At 41.8% G+C, this 15,942-nt stretch overlaps 2 protein-coding genes across 2 annotated transcripts; one reads left to right on the top strand and one right to left on the bottom strand.

Annotated features, from left to right (window-relative positions):
• The first annotated feature begins 592 nt into the window (after nucleotides 1–592).
• Nucleotides 593–2,525, top strand: LOC115681501 (probable inactive patatin-like protein 9). The gene is made up of 2 exons (XM_030605472.2): nucleotides 593–1,924; nucleotides 2,072–2,525. Exons 1-2 carry the CDS (start codon nucleotides 992–994, stop codon nucleotides 2,303–2,305), a joined length of 1,167 nt encoding a protein of 388 aa, XP_030461332.2. The 5' UTR covers nucleotides 593–991; the 3' UTR covers nucleotides 2,306–2,525.
• An 8,445-nt stretch (nucleotides 2,526–10,970) lies between these two features.
• LOC115681510 (succinate dehydrogenase assembly factor 2, mitochondrial) lies at nucleotides 10,971–14,845 on the bottom strand. Its single transcript, XM_030605485.2, has 5 exons — nucleotides 14,541–14,845; nucleotides 14,327–14,440; nucleotides 14,078–14,204; nucleotides 11,353–11,421; nucleotides 10,971–11,255 (listed from the first exon to the last, which is right to left on the bottom strand). The coding sequence occupies exons 1-5, from the start codon at nucleotides 14,657–14,659 to the stop codon at nucleotides 11,109–11,111; spliced, it is 576 nt and encodes a 191-aa protein (XP_030461345.1). The 5' UTR covers nucleotides 14,660–14,845; the 3' UTR covers nucleotides 10,971–11,108.
• Nucleotides 14,846–15,942: the final 1,097 nt, after the last annotated feature.

Here is a 15,942-nt window from a genome sequence, read left to right as displayed (position 1 = left end):
ATATCTTCGAAACCATTCATTTTCAGCAAAACAAACGGAGTTTTAGTACAATTGTTATCTAACGTGTTACATTTTATACAATGCTATCCAAATTCGCGTGCTTTATGATCCAGAAGCAAAGGTATGAAGGCCAAACTATTTAAAGGTTCAAGAAACGCCGACAAAATCTCATAAATCCATTAAGGGTTCGGGCCCTGACACATTCAAACGGTTTTTTTTTTTTGTGGTGGGTCATTAACCTGTTCAAATGTGTTTGATCCGAAGTATTTTGTACGCAATTCTCGAGATCAGATCAAATAACCTCCGATTCCCAAGCTGAAAATTCCGAACATTTTAAGGATTCAGAAAATAGTTTTATGTATGCATATCTCTTCCTCGTAGCTATATTTCTGCAACCCGTCATGGGTTTGTTTACATACCATCTTATTTATTTATAAAAAAGACTTGAACCTATAAATATATATTGTAAATCTAATTGAGCAGCGAGAAAATAAAGAGAGAGAAGATCCTATTTGTGCACGTCACTAAAAAAAAATTAAAAAAATAAATCAAATAAAAAAGCGCGACAGAAAGGTCGTATATAAACATAACACATAACCACCACCCACCACCACCACCACCACTCCTCTTCACTCTCAGTTTCTTTCTTTAACCCCTCCTCTTCAGATCAAACCACTCCCCCTTCCTCACAGATCGCACAGTGACCTCTCTCTCCTCTTCCTACAGCTTCTTCTTCCTCTGCACAGTTGCAGTATTCCCCCGCCATAGCCATTGAGCTCCGGAGAGAGAGAGAGACAGAGAGACAGAGCAAAGCCTGCCGCCATTAATGCCCTCCCGTCCCCGAAGCGCGAGCCCCCAGCTCTCTTCACGGGACGACGCTGCTGCTGCTGCTGCTGCTGCCCCCCTTCTTCATTGAATAACCTTCCCCCTTAAACTCCAGCTAAATACACTGACCGTAGCCCACAGGCAGCGACACAGCGGGAGGAGCAGAATGGAGCTGAGCAAGGTCACCCTGGAGATCTTCACCAAGCTCGAGCAGAAGTGGCTCTCCCACTGCGAGCCCGCCAAGCGCACCCGCCTCCTCTGCATCGACGGCGGCGGCGGCCCCGAATCCTGCATTGTCGCCGGCGCCGCCCTCGTCCGCCTCGAGGACCAGATCCGCCTCCGCACCGGCGACCCCCACTCCTCCGTCGCCGACTTCTTCGACGTCCTGGCCGGGACCGGCGTGGGGGGCGTCCTCGCCGCCATGCTCGCGGCCGGGGACGGGTCCGGCCGCCCGATGTACTCCGCGCGGGAGGCCGTCGAGGCGCTCGCGGTGCGGGGCCCCGAGATGTTCCGGCCCTCGCGGCTCGGGGGGCTGTTCCGGCGAGACCGGCGGAGGTTCTCCGGGAAGAGCATGGACAGGGCGCTGAAGGAGCTGTTCACGCGGGACGACGGCAAGCCCCTGACCTTGAAGGACGCGCGCAAGCCCCTGCTGATCCCTTGCTTCGACCTCAACAGCTCCGCCCCGTTCGTGTTCTCGCGCGCCGACGCGACCGAGTCGCCGAGCTTCGACTTCGAGCTCTGGAAGGCCTGCCGGGCCACCTCGGCGACGCCGGGGCACTTCAAGCCGTTCCCGCTGTCCTCCGTGGACGGGAAGACCTCCTGCGCCGCCGTCGACGGCGGCCTGGTGATGAACAACCCGACCGCCGCCGCCGTCACGCACGTGCTCCACAACAAGCGGGACTTCCCGTCGGTGAACGGCGTGGAGGACCTGCTGGTGCTGTCCCTGGGCAACGGGTCGGCCGGCGGGAAGGCCCGGCGCGACGGCGAGTGCTCGACGTCGGCCGTGGTGGGCATCGCGCTGGACGGAGTGTCGGAGACGGTGGACCAGATGTTGGGGAACGCCTTCTGTTGGAACCGAGCAGACTACGTCAGGATTCAGGTAATAAAAATAAATAAATTATATATATATAAATGAAAACCCATTTTTCATTTAATATAATTCATTTTCTCTCGTCGAAATGCCATAATTTGCTAAGCATTAATATATATATATTGAAATTGAAGAAATCTCGTTGAAAATGCGCAGGCGAGTGGGGTGGGGAGAGAGTGGCGGAGCGGCGAGGAGGAGGAGGTGCTGGCGGAGAGGGGGGTGGAGTCGCTGCCGTTCGGCGGGAAGCGGCTGCTGACGGAGACGAACGGGCAGCGCCTCGACGGCTTCGCGCACCGGCTCGTCGCCGCCTCCTCAGGGCGGAGTAGCGCGCCGCCGAGCCCCTGCAAGGACTCCCACCCCGCCGTTAGCCCCCTCGTTAGCGGCCGTTGACTAGCTGTGTCTTCAATTTTCTTGCCTTAGTCTGCTATTTTTTTTGTTTTTTGGGTTTCCCACTTTTGTTGTAACTTTGTGTAACGAGCTTCAGCTTAACATGGCCTTTGCTTTTTCCGTGGCTTTTAGATTATTTAGATGGAGCCATTAGTCGCCCCGACATGTCTCTCCATGTTGTATGTGCAAGAATGAAAAATGGAGTTTGTAGCTGCTTTTGGTAGTTTAGTTGGTACGTTACTCAACATAAAAATGATGCCATCGAGCACAACAACATCGCTAGCGATAATGAGAGATGCAAGATGGAATACCCGACTCTTCGATTCCGATCATATCGATCCCCACAAGTAAAAGCTAAATCGACATGGTCTTATATCGAACGGGGCGCGTCGCGATTCGAACATGGATCTGTCGTCGGCGTCGTCGAATCGGCTTCATCTAGGGCTTGGTGAACTCCTTAGGGTGTTACAAAGAGATGCTTCTTCTTAAAACATAAGTGCAAGAATGAAGAGCACAGAGCTCTTAGTTATTGTCCTTTGTTTCCCCGATTAGAAGAAATCCAGCATAAATCTTCCATATCAGAACGTCAACTCCTCCATTGACCATCATTGAATGCACACGGTTTTCACTGCGAGATCTGAGAGCTAACGATGCAGCCCAAGTGCTGCGAACAAGGACTAAACAAATGGGTCGTCACATTAACTATTGCTGAACTCTTTTGGCCTAAATTGACCCCCCAAGGACATCTGAGATCTGACCCCCAACAGCTGTCTCTCTCCTGTATAACCAAAGAACAAGATATGAAAAATGGAGAAAGAACCAAAACTTCTTGAAGCCCCCAGTTCCAAAGTTTCTTTCGCAAACGAAGTCTGCATGACCCAATTGAAAAGAAAGTACAGAGAAGGGGCATGAAATCCTAAGGATATCAGGTGAATTAGGGGCATGATTTGCACGAACAAGGGCGGGCAGATGGAAACTTTCGCTCCCCAAGAAATTTACTTTCTTTACAAGGATGGAAGCAACAGAAAGGAGAAAGAGGCCCCCAGCTCTTTTGAGAAGTCCCCCCTCGGCAGTGCCTGCCATTTGCTCATCTTGAATTCGTCCTTTTGTCCTCTTTCGGTAGGTACCCGAAGGGGTGTACTCGGGGCCGCTCTCTCTACTTGCAAGCTTGTCGACACGAGTGACCATCGAGAGAGGACTATTATAGAATTGAAAAGGGATAATATCACAAATCATTTCTAAACTTTAGCTTAATTTGTAATGTGATCCATAAATTTTTAATTTGTTCGACGTGATTCATGAACTTTAACTCGATATGTAACATGGTCCCTGAACTTTTTGTACATATTTAATATAATCCTTGAACTATATGAAAATGTTCAATATTAGTACGGGGACTAAATTAAATATGTACCAAAATTCTAGGGATTATATTGAATAAATTAGAAGTTTATGGACCATATTACACATTGAGCTAAAGTTAAGAGACTATTTATGTTATTTTCCCGTATCGAAACGGTGCCGATTTTTGGTGGTGTGTGTGGAGGGAGGATAGAGGTTTTTTCGCCTTTTTAAATGTTGGGTTTTGTCCCAACTTTTTCCGTGGGGGTCAGGTCGGGTTGGGTTTGGGCGTGGGGGATGGGATATACCTTTTTATGAGTTAGGTAGAGAACATGTACAAAAGGGCAGCCCCACCAACATTAAGGTCGGAGTTGGACGATCATGACATTGGGTAAGACAAGATTTACGGCTTAATGTAAGGGGTTGTTTTCGTTTTGCCATATAGGGTCCGGGACCAGGGGGGGGAGTGGGGGACCTTTGCCAACTCTCTCAGGCTGATGTCGTACTCTGCCATCGGCATCGCGTAAAGAATACAGAATCCCCTTTTCCGACGGAGTGCCCGATCGAGTGCGAGATTGTCGATCTTATGGAATTCACGGGTCGGACGTGCGCAGAAACCGTAGATATTCTATTCCAGTCTCGACGTTTGCTGGAAGGAGTAGTCAGGAGGTTTCCTAGGCCGTTGTAAGATTACTGCCAGCTATTTTAAAAATTTAAGATTTTAAATGAAGACGTGATTTAATAGTTAAGTATTTTATCGGCTCGTACTAAAAGTTTTTTTTTTTTTTTGAAGTGGAGCCGACAGTTCTCAAACACCTTTGCCAATTATGTCCATAAGATAATAGAAACTTCATTTGAAAATGTCATTTGTGATCTTTAATTCGAAACCACTAGAGAACATGCATGAGAGAGAAAAAGGTTGAAATTAGTGGATGGAGTTATTCTATCCCGTACAGCACGGGGACGTTTGCACACGGGGAACATGTCACGGGAATATTAGTTACCCGAATTGAAAGTTACGCAACGAAATTGCGCAGAGCAGTTATGTGATGAGACATCGACTGTGCCTTTATTTGGATCTATAAGCCATTAGATATGCTAAAGAGATGCACAAGTGAATAAGTGAAATGATTAAGTGACATTGAACGATGATGCATGATAGATGTGAACATCGGTCTATATCGAGATCATTGCCTGTTCATATTACGCAAGGACGGGACGTGTTGTGAGGCGCATGTATCTCCAGGATGACCGCGTGATCACCCCACGAGGGGAAATTCTAAGAAAGTTTCGAGGGAAATTGATTTGATCGTGCCCTCTCCAACTCGAGCGGATGGGTCGATGAACGTCGTCGAGACTCGCGCTCGATGATGCGCCGTCCTGCCAAGAATCGAGGCTGGTGATCACGTATAATTGGGTGTTCAGGACTCTTTTGGAGCATTCGAGTTGGCCGATCCCTATTGGATGTGACGATCTTGCCTCCTAGATCGCATCCTTACCGGACCGCATACATCATGCTTTTCACGTGTGACATGATATCGAGAGAAGGCACAAGCGCTTTTATTTTTTGGGTTGGAAAGGCGCAAGTTCGCAATGCACAACGGGACTCATTCGTGTCGACACATCGTACTTTACTTTTAGAATGTGTTGGGTTCGTGGTGGCATCGAAACGAGTCAAATGATTGACTAACAATCACATATCCTCACGTGTCTAAACAAACATTAATCATACCGGGACATGTTACATAATTTATATTTAAACATTTTCATGAACAGTGATAATATTTCACGTCGACCCATTTGTAAGAGATACGAGCAGTCGATTTTAAAAATATATATATTTTAAAATATTTATTTTTCACGAAAAAAACAGAACCGCAGTCGCTAACTTAGGTGGTATTGGCAGGCAACTAGGAAATTGAACTTCCATTTCAGTCACCTAATAATGCATCGAACTTTTTACCAATGTTTTTTTCGGTGGACGCACTTTGACCGGGCGAACATACGGTGCTGACGTGGCACGGAGACCCCGAAATTGGCGGCTCGAAAGTCGGCTAAAACGGCTCGCAATAAGGATGCAGCCGGACCGAACCCGACAAAATATCAGTTTGATTTCGGACGTTGGCCCACCGCATTAAATTTTAAATAATTAATCCTCCCTCCTTTTCTCGTGGATTTAATTTATTATATTATATTATATTATATTGTATCGTATTGTATTGTATTATATTTAATACGTGCAGTAAAGACGAAATTCCATACGTGGCTCTATGCGATATATGTAATTTGTCCACTACTGGACCCCATACACTCCAAATTCTATACATGGCTCTATGCGCTATTTTATTTTATTTATTTTATTTTAAATTAGTTTCCACGCCTACTTTTATCTAGAAAAAAAAAATATTAAGGAGTGCCTCCTAATGTGCCTTGGGAAATTAAAGTTTTATTATCCGTGGTAAGTAGTTTATTAGAAATGTAATTTTTTTTTTTCATTTTTAAAGTGCCTTTGGAAAGTATCGTTTTCTTTTTCGCTTTTTTTTGTTAACATAACCGGTGCTCTAAAGATGCTTGTTAATAAACTATCTTCATTTATGCTGTTTACCTTTTTTATTGTCCACGCGTGCTCCATATTTGGTATAATTCTTAACCAAATATATGTTCTACTCCGTGACATTTCAAATGAAATTTCTCTATTTCGTACTTTTACCAATTAGGTGTTGCAAAGTTCCTTCATCTCGCTTGCGAATTTACTCTAGTGTCCACCATTGTTGTCGTACGCATGCTGGGTGCCCTCACCTTAACATTTTTAGACGCGTTTTCCATTGTAAAAGACTCAAACAAGAAAGAGAACGGAAGAATTTGAAGATAGACTCTGTTTTATGTATGCTAAAATGATGTGTTCTATTCTTTAGCTTTTCATCCCCTCTCCAAATACTAGTATTATGTACGCGATATTTTTATTTATAAGTGATTTTTTGGAGTGTTGTCTTTATTATATTATTGTGCAACATATTCTTTCACTAGTACTATAGGTAATCCCGAGCTTTTCTTGTTTTGTTTTATAATTTAGGGACTTGTGCATGGAGAACCAGTAATCCGACTATCCATAAAACACCTTACAAGTCTCATAATCTGATTATATTCGAACCTCCAAAGAGGGTAATCCCAAACTTTTCTCACCACTCATTCCCCTATATAATTCCTTTTTCATAGCTACATGCAATCCTTGTCGTGACAAAGCTGATCAATCGTTTAGCTACAAAAAGAGTGAAAAGCTAAAGATTCTAACCCTAGACAAGGCTCCAAACCAGTCTTTTGCACACTAGACTCATTCTACTTTCCCTTCTTTTCACACCAAATCATGGTAAATAATGCAATAAAGAGCGATTAATGAAAAGCGACTTGGTAAGTGGTACGATCCCCTAGCCTTTAGGCCCTTTACTAATTATTTGATAGGCTTCCTCCATCCCCCTTTCAATCGATGTGGTTTCTTATCACCCCTTTCTTTAGGAAGCGGCCGTCCATCTTTTGGAAAAGCAGATTCTAGGGGGCTTTATCGACTGCAATTATGTGATATGATTTCAAAGATAAGATTGGGGTTCACTGAGACCCGACTCTTAGAACACAATATCGGGTATGACCGGTTGCTGTAGGCGATGATGATGATGATGATGCATACCAAGAAGGTCCTTGGTGGTTGCCCGCTGGCCATGCACATAATAAGATAGATTCATTAATTAGATTTGATTAAAGTCCTGTGTACTTAGCTATGTTTATGATATTATGGTGTGGAGGTGAAGGTTTGCCCTACTACAATGCAGTGGGGCTATCGAGAATTCAAGTTGAGGGTAGTGGAAAGGGAGAGCTTGAGACAATCATTATTACCACAATGCTTAGCAGAACTTTTAAGACACCCATTGAGCTATATTGATTATGTTTATGACAATATAACTCATTGACCTACATATGTACAGTATGTTTGAAGTGAATGAGGTTTCTCTTATCACCCTCCCGAGTCCTCCCTATTTCGTTTTTTTGATTTGCTAATATGAAATCTCATGTGAGCTCACAATGATTTCACTTCACATAAGTGAAATTGCCGAAAAATGACGGAAGAACTCGATTGCACAGATACATCGGGTGGCTTGACTTCACAGAAAAGTTTGAAAGTTGATTATATATTTGACTGATTAAGGGGTTATAGTGTACCTAATCCAAAAGATAAGATGAAGTGTTATGCATGCGTATCTTGTCGTAAACACCACTTCTCCACAAGTTGGCCCTAATATCTTCATGTGCTGGTTGTTCATTTCAGTGGTTGTCCGTCCTTCCACTTATATATAATCATTCGATGACTGAAGAAGCTAATGGGAATAACCTTTTCCCCTATTGCTGGTGCTTAAAACAGTACACATGAATTCTTTTGCTTTTTAGTAGTTATTAATTACAGTTCATTACTAACTAAAACAAAATCTCATTTTCTAATATTCAGCGATGCTCAAAATGTACTTTGAGAACACAAATTAACACCACCCTTCATCATCACATGGCAAAATTCATTCCATAACTCAAAAGCCAAAAGTCAATGGTCCTTAATGTTCGGTTAAGAGTTAACCTCACCAAATTATGAGATTTTGCCCTCCTACGAGAGCCTCCTTGGCCTATCCCCATTTTAGGGGCGGACTCCACGAATGCATTCTTTATTTTAACGCGTCGGTGTCCGCGCGCCTTGCACCTCCAATTCCCCCTTTGTATCTTTGTCTTCTCCAAGGAGGAGGGAATACCCTCTTATTATTTTATATCCTGGGATCTCGAGATCCCGACGAGGCTGAGACAAAGCCTTTTAAGGTCTTGCTCAGGACCTAAGTACGTACCTCACTCTCTTTAATGTTTCTCTAGGGTTTACCTAATGTTAGGCAAGTCTTTGTACAATATGATGCGTGGGACAATCAAGAACCGATTTGATTAAAGACCTAAGTTAATTGCTCCCACAAAATCCTCTTCATTCATTCCCCACCAAACCAAGCATCGAGAGGCTGCTTTCACTTTTCTTTCATGGCCAATTTCTTTGTTTTTATAAAGAGAATGATTCCCTTCACCTATCAAGAATTTGATTACGTTATGGAAAGAAGGCAGAATGAGTGCCAAAAGGGGCCCTGTTTCAGCTGCCAACCAACCCTTAACTTATTGATATGGTCTCTCTTTCTTTAGCCATTTTTAATGAAGGGTCCTCATTTAAATGTGTTCTAACGTGTTCTTGAATTTAAGTTTGCAAATCGCCACTTTTAATAGGATTTATACACTAACAGCCGAATCGAACCCATGTCAAAATTGCAGGGGAAAATTGGGTCGGATCTTTGTATTCGATGAGTGATGGGGTTAATAGAACCGACCGATTATCATTGTATTGGATTTTTGGCATGGTAATTGAAATCGACCGGTTTAAAGAACAACACTTGTGATGGAATGTATAGAAGACCTTTATGAATTCTACTTTCTTAAACAATTTTGGAGTTGGAATTTATACGAGGCAATCCAGTTTAGAAGCGACATAATTTTGCACGAACCTTGTTTTATATACTAAAAGACATTTTAGCAAGAACCTTATCTAAACTTAAGCACTTCATGGGGTCTTGCGGAGTGTTTCGTGGGCTTCTAGGTAGCCTGGTGAGCCGACACCTCTGGTTCATTCAACAAAAGAGAATCTCCCCGAGTTATATACTCCTTTGTCGATTTGGATAACATGATCTCTAGTCTTTTGAGTGTTTGATGTTAGTGTCCAAAATAAGGGATAATGACACAAACAATTAGTTCCTGAACTTTGGCCCAATATACAATGTGGTCTCTGAATTTTTAATTTATTCAATGTGGTTTCTGAACTTTTAATTTGTTTATTGTGGTCCATAGATTTTTGGTATATGTTCAATATAGTCTTTGAACTATATAAAAATGTTCAATGTAGTTCTTCTATTAATTCAAGTTCAAGGACTACATTTTTTTTTTATACAGTTTAGGGATTAAATTGAACATGTACCAAAAGTTCAGGGACGACATTGAACAAATAAAAAATTCAGAAACTATATTGAACGAATTAAAAGTTTAGAGACTACATTGCATATTGGGCCAAAGTTCAGAAACTGTTTGTATTATTTTCCCTCAAAGCAACTAAAGACACCCACATTAAAGAAACTTCCAAGAAAAACGTGGGTTTAAATAAACACAACTTTTCTGACATTCAATTCCCTTGCCATACCCTTTAGATATGTTTTGTTATATCATGATATAAATGTTTATGTCAAAATGAGAGAAAGCATTTAAAGGTTCTTGAGGGCATATATAGATTCTTGAACTACCCCCACCAACTCCCCCCACCACCATTGAAAGACAGAATCCAATCCATCCCCCTAAATTGCTCCAACGATGTCTGCCGGACATCACCTAGTCTTTTATTGGGTCACGCCATTCAAGAAACGAGGCATTAAGATGGCAAGATCAGTTCCAATTCGACCAGCCCTTTTGGACAGTCGTCTTTAAACTTTCCTAATTTCAGTCTCCAAAATCAAGAGGAAAAACTCGTACTTGTCCAAGACCATCACGCACCCAAAAATAGAACATGACGAGCTTGATCTAAATTCATTCTCAGTTATGTATTTCTGTCTAAGATTCGTTTTCCCCTCTCTTTTCCCCGCACCCTTCTTGCGGTTTTAATGCATAGTCACGTACACTTGCACGGTCTGTGCAAGCTTTTCATGTGCTGGCCTAGGCCTAGCACTGCATGTACTGAATACTGACTTCACTGCGTGGCTTTGATTCTTTTGTGATTCGATCGCGGTTTCAGTACGGCCAGGAACCCAAGTCAGTAGCATCAGTACAGGGCGGTCCAATAGAATGCAACATCATAATCACCCCCACCTTCCGCTGATAGTACCCGACAACTAAAGTGCCCCCATTTTTGGTTCTACGTGTTAATGATTGATTTTTGGATATTACTAGGATCCTCATCATCACGTAGTGTTTTGCATCCAGGAAGATGAAATTCTGTCTGATGAATTCTCCATCTCTAGGACTTCTCATCCCAGAAAAATGTACCACCGATGTTCACTCTTGCAAAAGAGTGTTCCTTGCTTCCGCAGTTACACATAGGTTATGCTGAGACCCCTTTTGAACAAAGAGAGCCCGCATTCGGTACATTGAGCAAAACAGACTCTGTTTTCCGGTGTTCTAGCGGAGCAAGGTAACGCATAAATTCAAAGCAGACATTACTCACGCACAATAGACGAAAAGAAATGCTGAAACAGAAATGAGGGGCAAAATTATCTCCTCCTTATGCAACCACTGCCCTTATTTATGTCATAGACAATATATATTACACATTATAATAACAAACTTAACACAGCTTTAAATCCTTGCCCATCACTTGTAATGTACTCCAAACCTGCTAATTTTGCAAATATAGCCAGAGTTACTGATTCCCGGCAATGGGGCCATCTCGGCCTTTCTTGATATCATCCCACCCTCTCACCCATGGCTGCCCGGGTAACGCCCTTGTCTCGGGAGCGGAGTGACTGTTGAGGTTGTTCATGACTTTCTCTTGCATTGCGGAGAAAACCTGATGAACGAAACCGCGATAGTTAGCGAAGATGAGGTACCGAGACTACCTATTCAAATTGAAAGCAACTGACACTTCTTGGCGTGTTTGACCTCACCGGATTCATTTTCACAGCCTCTGGGGGTTGCTCCTGGTTAGTCAGCCACTTCCACAGATCAGGGTTTTCCTGGTGATAGGAAATAAAAGATCACGACGCATACAAGTCACATGAGTAACTGATTGCAATCTATAGTACTCGTATACAAGATGCCTAGAGATGCATCCGCAACATTTAACTACATAGATACTTTCCATCACGTTACCAACTCAAACAAAGGAAAGAAGACGTAGATGTAGAGTACAGGAGTAGGGGTGACAATGCCAGACACAAGAGACCTACAATTCAAACCAGACAGGAAGTCAGCAGGTTTAGTCTATGCTAGTTCTGTGCTTGACACGATTAGAACCAGGTTGAGTTTTAATTCAACCCATAAACCCAACATTGACCTGTCCAAACTGTTCAATTAAGTGGATCGTATCCACTTGTTTAATGACCCAAACTACATTGACCTATTTTGCTGAAAGTAGTTAGGCTTATCTATTATTTACTATTGATGGCCATATTATAAGTGATTGTTGATATTAATCTTTATTATGCTATATTACAATCAAAGTATACTATTAGAATAATCATAGTAAACCTTGAGTAAATCAAGCACACCAATTTTTAACAGAAATTGACAACTCTTAAAAGTGAAACACAGAAATTTCAGTGCTTACTGCTCAGCACAAGAAGTCATTGAGCAAGCAAAATTAATGGACTAAAGGATCGTTATTTGGTCTTTTCCTGCATTATAAGCTGGTCTGATAAGTGCTAACAACCCAAATAAAGTAATTCCCACTCCCAGACAGAAGGAAACCCAATGTCAGCCGGACAATGACTCCTTCATAAAGGATTGAATGAGCATTAGTAAAAAGAGAAAAACAGTCTCCTTGCTTTGGCAAGAGAAAAATACGGTCCCAATGGTGATTATTGATTCTGCAGCATCGTAACTGTTACTACCTATAAGCTATTAGCTCCTGCCACAAGGAGCAAGCTTCATGAGGAACTCATTCCTTTTTCAAATCAGGGGATTGGACAAAAAAAAATGATGAAGAAGTAATCGTCTCAGGCTTGAGGGTCATTATTCACCCCAGATGTTACACGAAACTTATGATTTTGCAGCAACATGTTGTTTTTTGGCACGCAGAATTCTACTCTTTGCAGGCCATTGCATCTTCTGTCCGTCTGCAGAGTAGAGACTGAGGATCCGAGACATTCACTTCAACGGGAAGAAAAAAGAAAGTTGATTATTCTTTCATAATCCTTTAAAATCCCTAACTTTTTGTTCTGAAATATGAAGCTATTTGTTGTTTGGCGATTCCTTAAGGCATTCAGTCTTTAAAGCAAACCTCTCTCTCATCGTTCGCACCCCCCTCCTCTTCCTTGACAGTCGGTGTTGCCTGATCTTTTCTTACTTTCAATCTTTGGCTCTTTGACAATGAAAATAGGGAGAAATTGAATGATGGATCTCAGTTAAAATAAGTAAAATGATACTTTGATCTGATTAAACAAAGTGAATTGTTGATTGACATACACGTTGGCATATTGTTCTTAGACAGAAGATTACTTTTGGAGAATCACAGGTATGTGCATGTTCTTCTATAGTTATAGACACTGAGAAGAGCTCGAACAATTTATTTGCAAAAAAAATAATATTGGAAGCATAAATGATTACCAGATCGAAAGCTTAGATGTATATTTCATAAAAGTTTAATAAAAATAGTAATTATGTTAGTTCTCTTAATTGCCCCTACTAAGAAGATGGGATGGCCTAGCTCCGCCACAGGGACAAGAATTTTTCAATGTCCTTAAGCATCTCACATAAGCTAACTTAAATTTGTGGATCATAACATTGTTTGCATGCATCCATTTAAAATCATGAACACAAACATTCTACAAAGAGGGCACCGCTCTCACAAAAAATAAGCATATTCCAGCCATAAAGAACACAACTTATAATTTTATGCCCAAGCACCATTACGGTAACAATTTATGTCATCCCCAAAAACTCGGACAAAGTTATATTAGAGAAGACAACAAAGTAAGCACCACCACAGGCACAGCAACCCAAGATTACACTGCTTCAAAAGGCAGCAGGTTATGCCACTAACGCCTGAAGGGAAAATATCTCCATTGCCTCTCTCTCTCTCTCTCTCTCTCTCTCTCTCTCTCTCTCTCTCTCCACACAAACTCTAAAATAGCACCTCTTACCCTGCAACTGCGTGGCTGAAATAAGAATTTTTTTCAAACATAATAACCAGACTACAGAAAAGGTACATCTGATAGGAGCAAAACTATTGACTCAATAAGTACTTTAAACAGATCATTTTGCAAGATTTGAAGCTTCAATGCTAGATATTTTTCTGGCCAAAGCGTTGAATAAAATTAACACTTGGTTAAAACCTAACAAAACTATCACCATTATCCACACATTAACCCAAATCCAAAACACATAATTGCGCATAATTCTTCGAAAACAATCTATTCCGCGCGCAAAAGATTAAAAGTAGCTGTTTCCTCCTTCATAACTCATTGATCTCAACCAATCACTCTATCTCGCTTACAGTCATAAATCTGTTGCCATGGACAAAGGAAATACAAAAGACAGATGCCTTCACGGGCGTCTAAGGCGACAAACAAGACAATGAAAAGTCGAAATTGCATAACTAGATTGCGACACGAGCATGTAAAATCGGCCAAACAGAGAGAGAGACAGAGAGCAGGGTCGAGGAAGAAATACCAAGTCAAGAACACCGATGAGCGCTTTAATCCCATTGACATCCATGGATTCAATATTATCCTCCACCCATTTCCCCAGCACCAGATCCAGCTCCAGAAACCCTCTCTGCCTGCTCCTGTACAACAACCTACTCGATTGCAAACCCAAAACCAATCAATCATACCATCTTGTCCGAATCAATTCGCAGTATCATCTAAAGAAAATCCCATAAACTGCAACAGTAAATACACATAAAAAAAAAAAAAGAACCTGTTGCACCATCGCCTCTTGCTCTCTTCATTGGAGATATCAATGTCTAGGAACCGATCGCCAGCAACGCCGTCACCACCGCTAGAAAACTGCGAGACCCAGCCATTCCGAGGCCTGCGCAGAGAAAGGGCAACCAAACAAACACAACCCATCAAACAACTTCATCTGAAACAGCAATTCATGAAAAGGGTCAGCGAGAAGAGCGACGGAAAACCTGAGGAGGGCCTCGGAGTAGCGGCTCGGAGGTGGAGCGGCGACCGAGCTCCGGCGGGACGCGGCGGCGGCCCTGAAGATCCTGTGCGCGCCCACGAGCGACCTCCTCACGCTGGCCATTTCCCACGATCTCGATTGAGCTCCTTCGCTTGCACGATGACGAGAGTTTGAATCGAAATCGATGCTGATGCGGAGGCTGGCTGTGACAGATCGAAGAAGAAGACGAATTCCTCTTGCGCCGGAACTTTTTGTTGGAATTGGTGGTGAAGAAACGGAAATCGTGGCCTCAGGGGAGCGAAAACCATGCTTTGAATTAAACCTCTTTTATATCGGTGGATGGTGCCCATCAGAAACAAAAATAAAAAGTTTAATATCACCAAAAACAATTTACCCAAAATTAATTTTTTGACCACAAAAAATTTCAAATTGATACGCTCTGTGATTACCCTCTGTTAGTTTCCGTTAAATTTTACTGTCAAATTGTTGACTTGGATAACACATGGCAATTGAAAAATGTATCAGTTTGGGGTTTTACTCTCTAATTTGTCACAAGTATACTAATTTGTGATTCTTCGTGTTATTAATTCAATTTAAAGGAAACTAACGGTGAGTAAGATTGCCATAAATGTATCAGTTTTGGGTTTTGATTGGTAAATTTTGTCATAAGTGTACCAGTTTGAGATTTTTTGGGGTAAAAAAATTAATTTGGGGTAAATTTTTCACATATGTATCAATTTAGGATTTTTTGTGATATTAGCCCTAAATAAATTAATGAGCCAATACCATATAAAATATTAAATTGGTCCGACAATTTTTTAACCCAAAGTTATTTTTCCAAATTAACTCTCCATTAGCATTCCGTACAATTTCGTCTTTAGTGGTCCTAAATGTTGAGAGAAGTGGTTGATGCCTAATTGACCGCTACTTAGGGGCCTATTTGGTAACATTTATATTTCTCTGATTTTATGTTCTTTTGTTCCTCGGAACAAATTAATTTTTTTATTTCCCGGAATAGATCAGTGATAGGGAATAGATTTGGAACAAAAATAAAAAGAAAAAAAAATTTACTTTTTTAATTCTAAGAACTACTGACCAAAAAAAAATCCGAGAACTAAAAGAAAATTAAGGTCATTTTAAAAAAATAAGCTTATCAAACCCTAAACCCCAAACCCTACACTGTACCCTATAATCTACATCGTAAACCCAAAAGCCTACACCTTACACTCTGTGTCATACACCCTAAACCCTACACCCGAAAGCTAAATAGACCCATGCACCTATCTATTGTAATGCCCAAAGATTTACAATCAACCTCCTCATATAGAAAAAAAAAATTCTAAACAGAAAATGTTCTCGGGATCAGAAATGTTACCATACACACCCTTACCTGTCAAGGCTCTTCC

This window comes from Syzygium oleosum, unplaced genomic scaffold (genome assembly GCF_021117445.2).
Source record: "Syzygium oleosum isolate NSW1041296 unplaced genomic scaffold, Sole_v2.1 Sole_v2.01, whole genome shotgun sequence".
Taxonomy (NCBI): Eukaryota; Viridiplantae; Streptophyta; class Magnoliopsida; order Myrtales; family Myrtaceae; genus Syzygium; species Syzygium oleosum.
Note: the sequence above shows the minus strand (reverse complement) of the source record. Positions and strands in the feature narration are given on the sequence as shown.

Excerpts from the sequence above, each read along its gene's own strand:
- LOC115681501 (XM_030605472.2), top strand. The coding sequence starts at position 992 with ATGGAGCTGAGCAAGGTCACCCTGGAGATCTTCACCAAGCTCGAGCAG. Across the intron at positions 1,925-2,071 it reads CAGACTACGTCAGGATTCAG|GCGAGTGGGGTGGGGAGAGA; the intron begins GTAATAAAAATA and ends GAAAATGCGCAG.
- LOC115681510 (XM_030605485.2), bottom strand. The coding sequence starts at position 14,659 with ATGGCCAGCGTGAGGAGGTCGCTCGTGGGCGCGCACAGGATCTTCAGG. Across the intron at positions 14,441-14,540 it reads TACTCCGAGGCCCTCCTCAG|GCCTCGGAATGGCTGGGTCT; the intron begins GTTTTCCGTCGC and ends TTCTCTGCGCAG. Across the intron at positions 11,422-14,077 it reads TCATCGGTGTTCTTGACTTG|GAAAACCCTGATCTGTGGAA; the intron begins GTATTTCTTCCT and ends TCCTATCACCAG.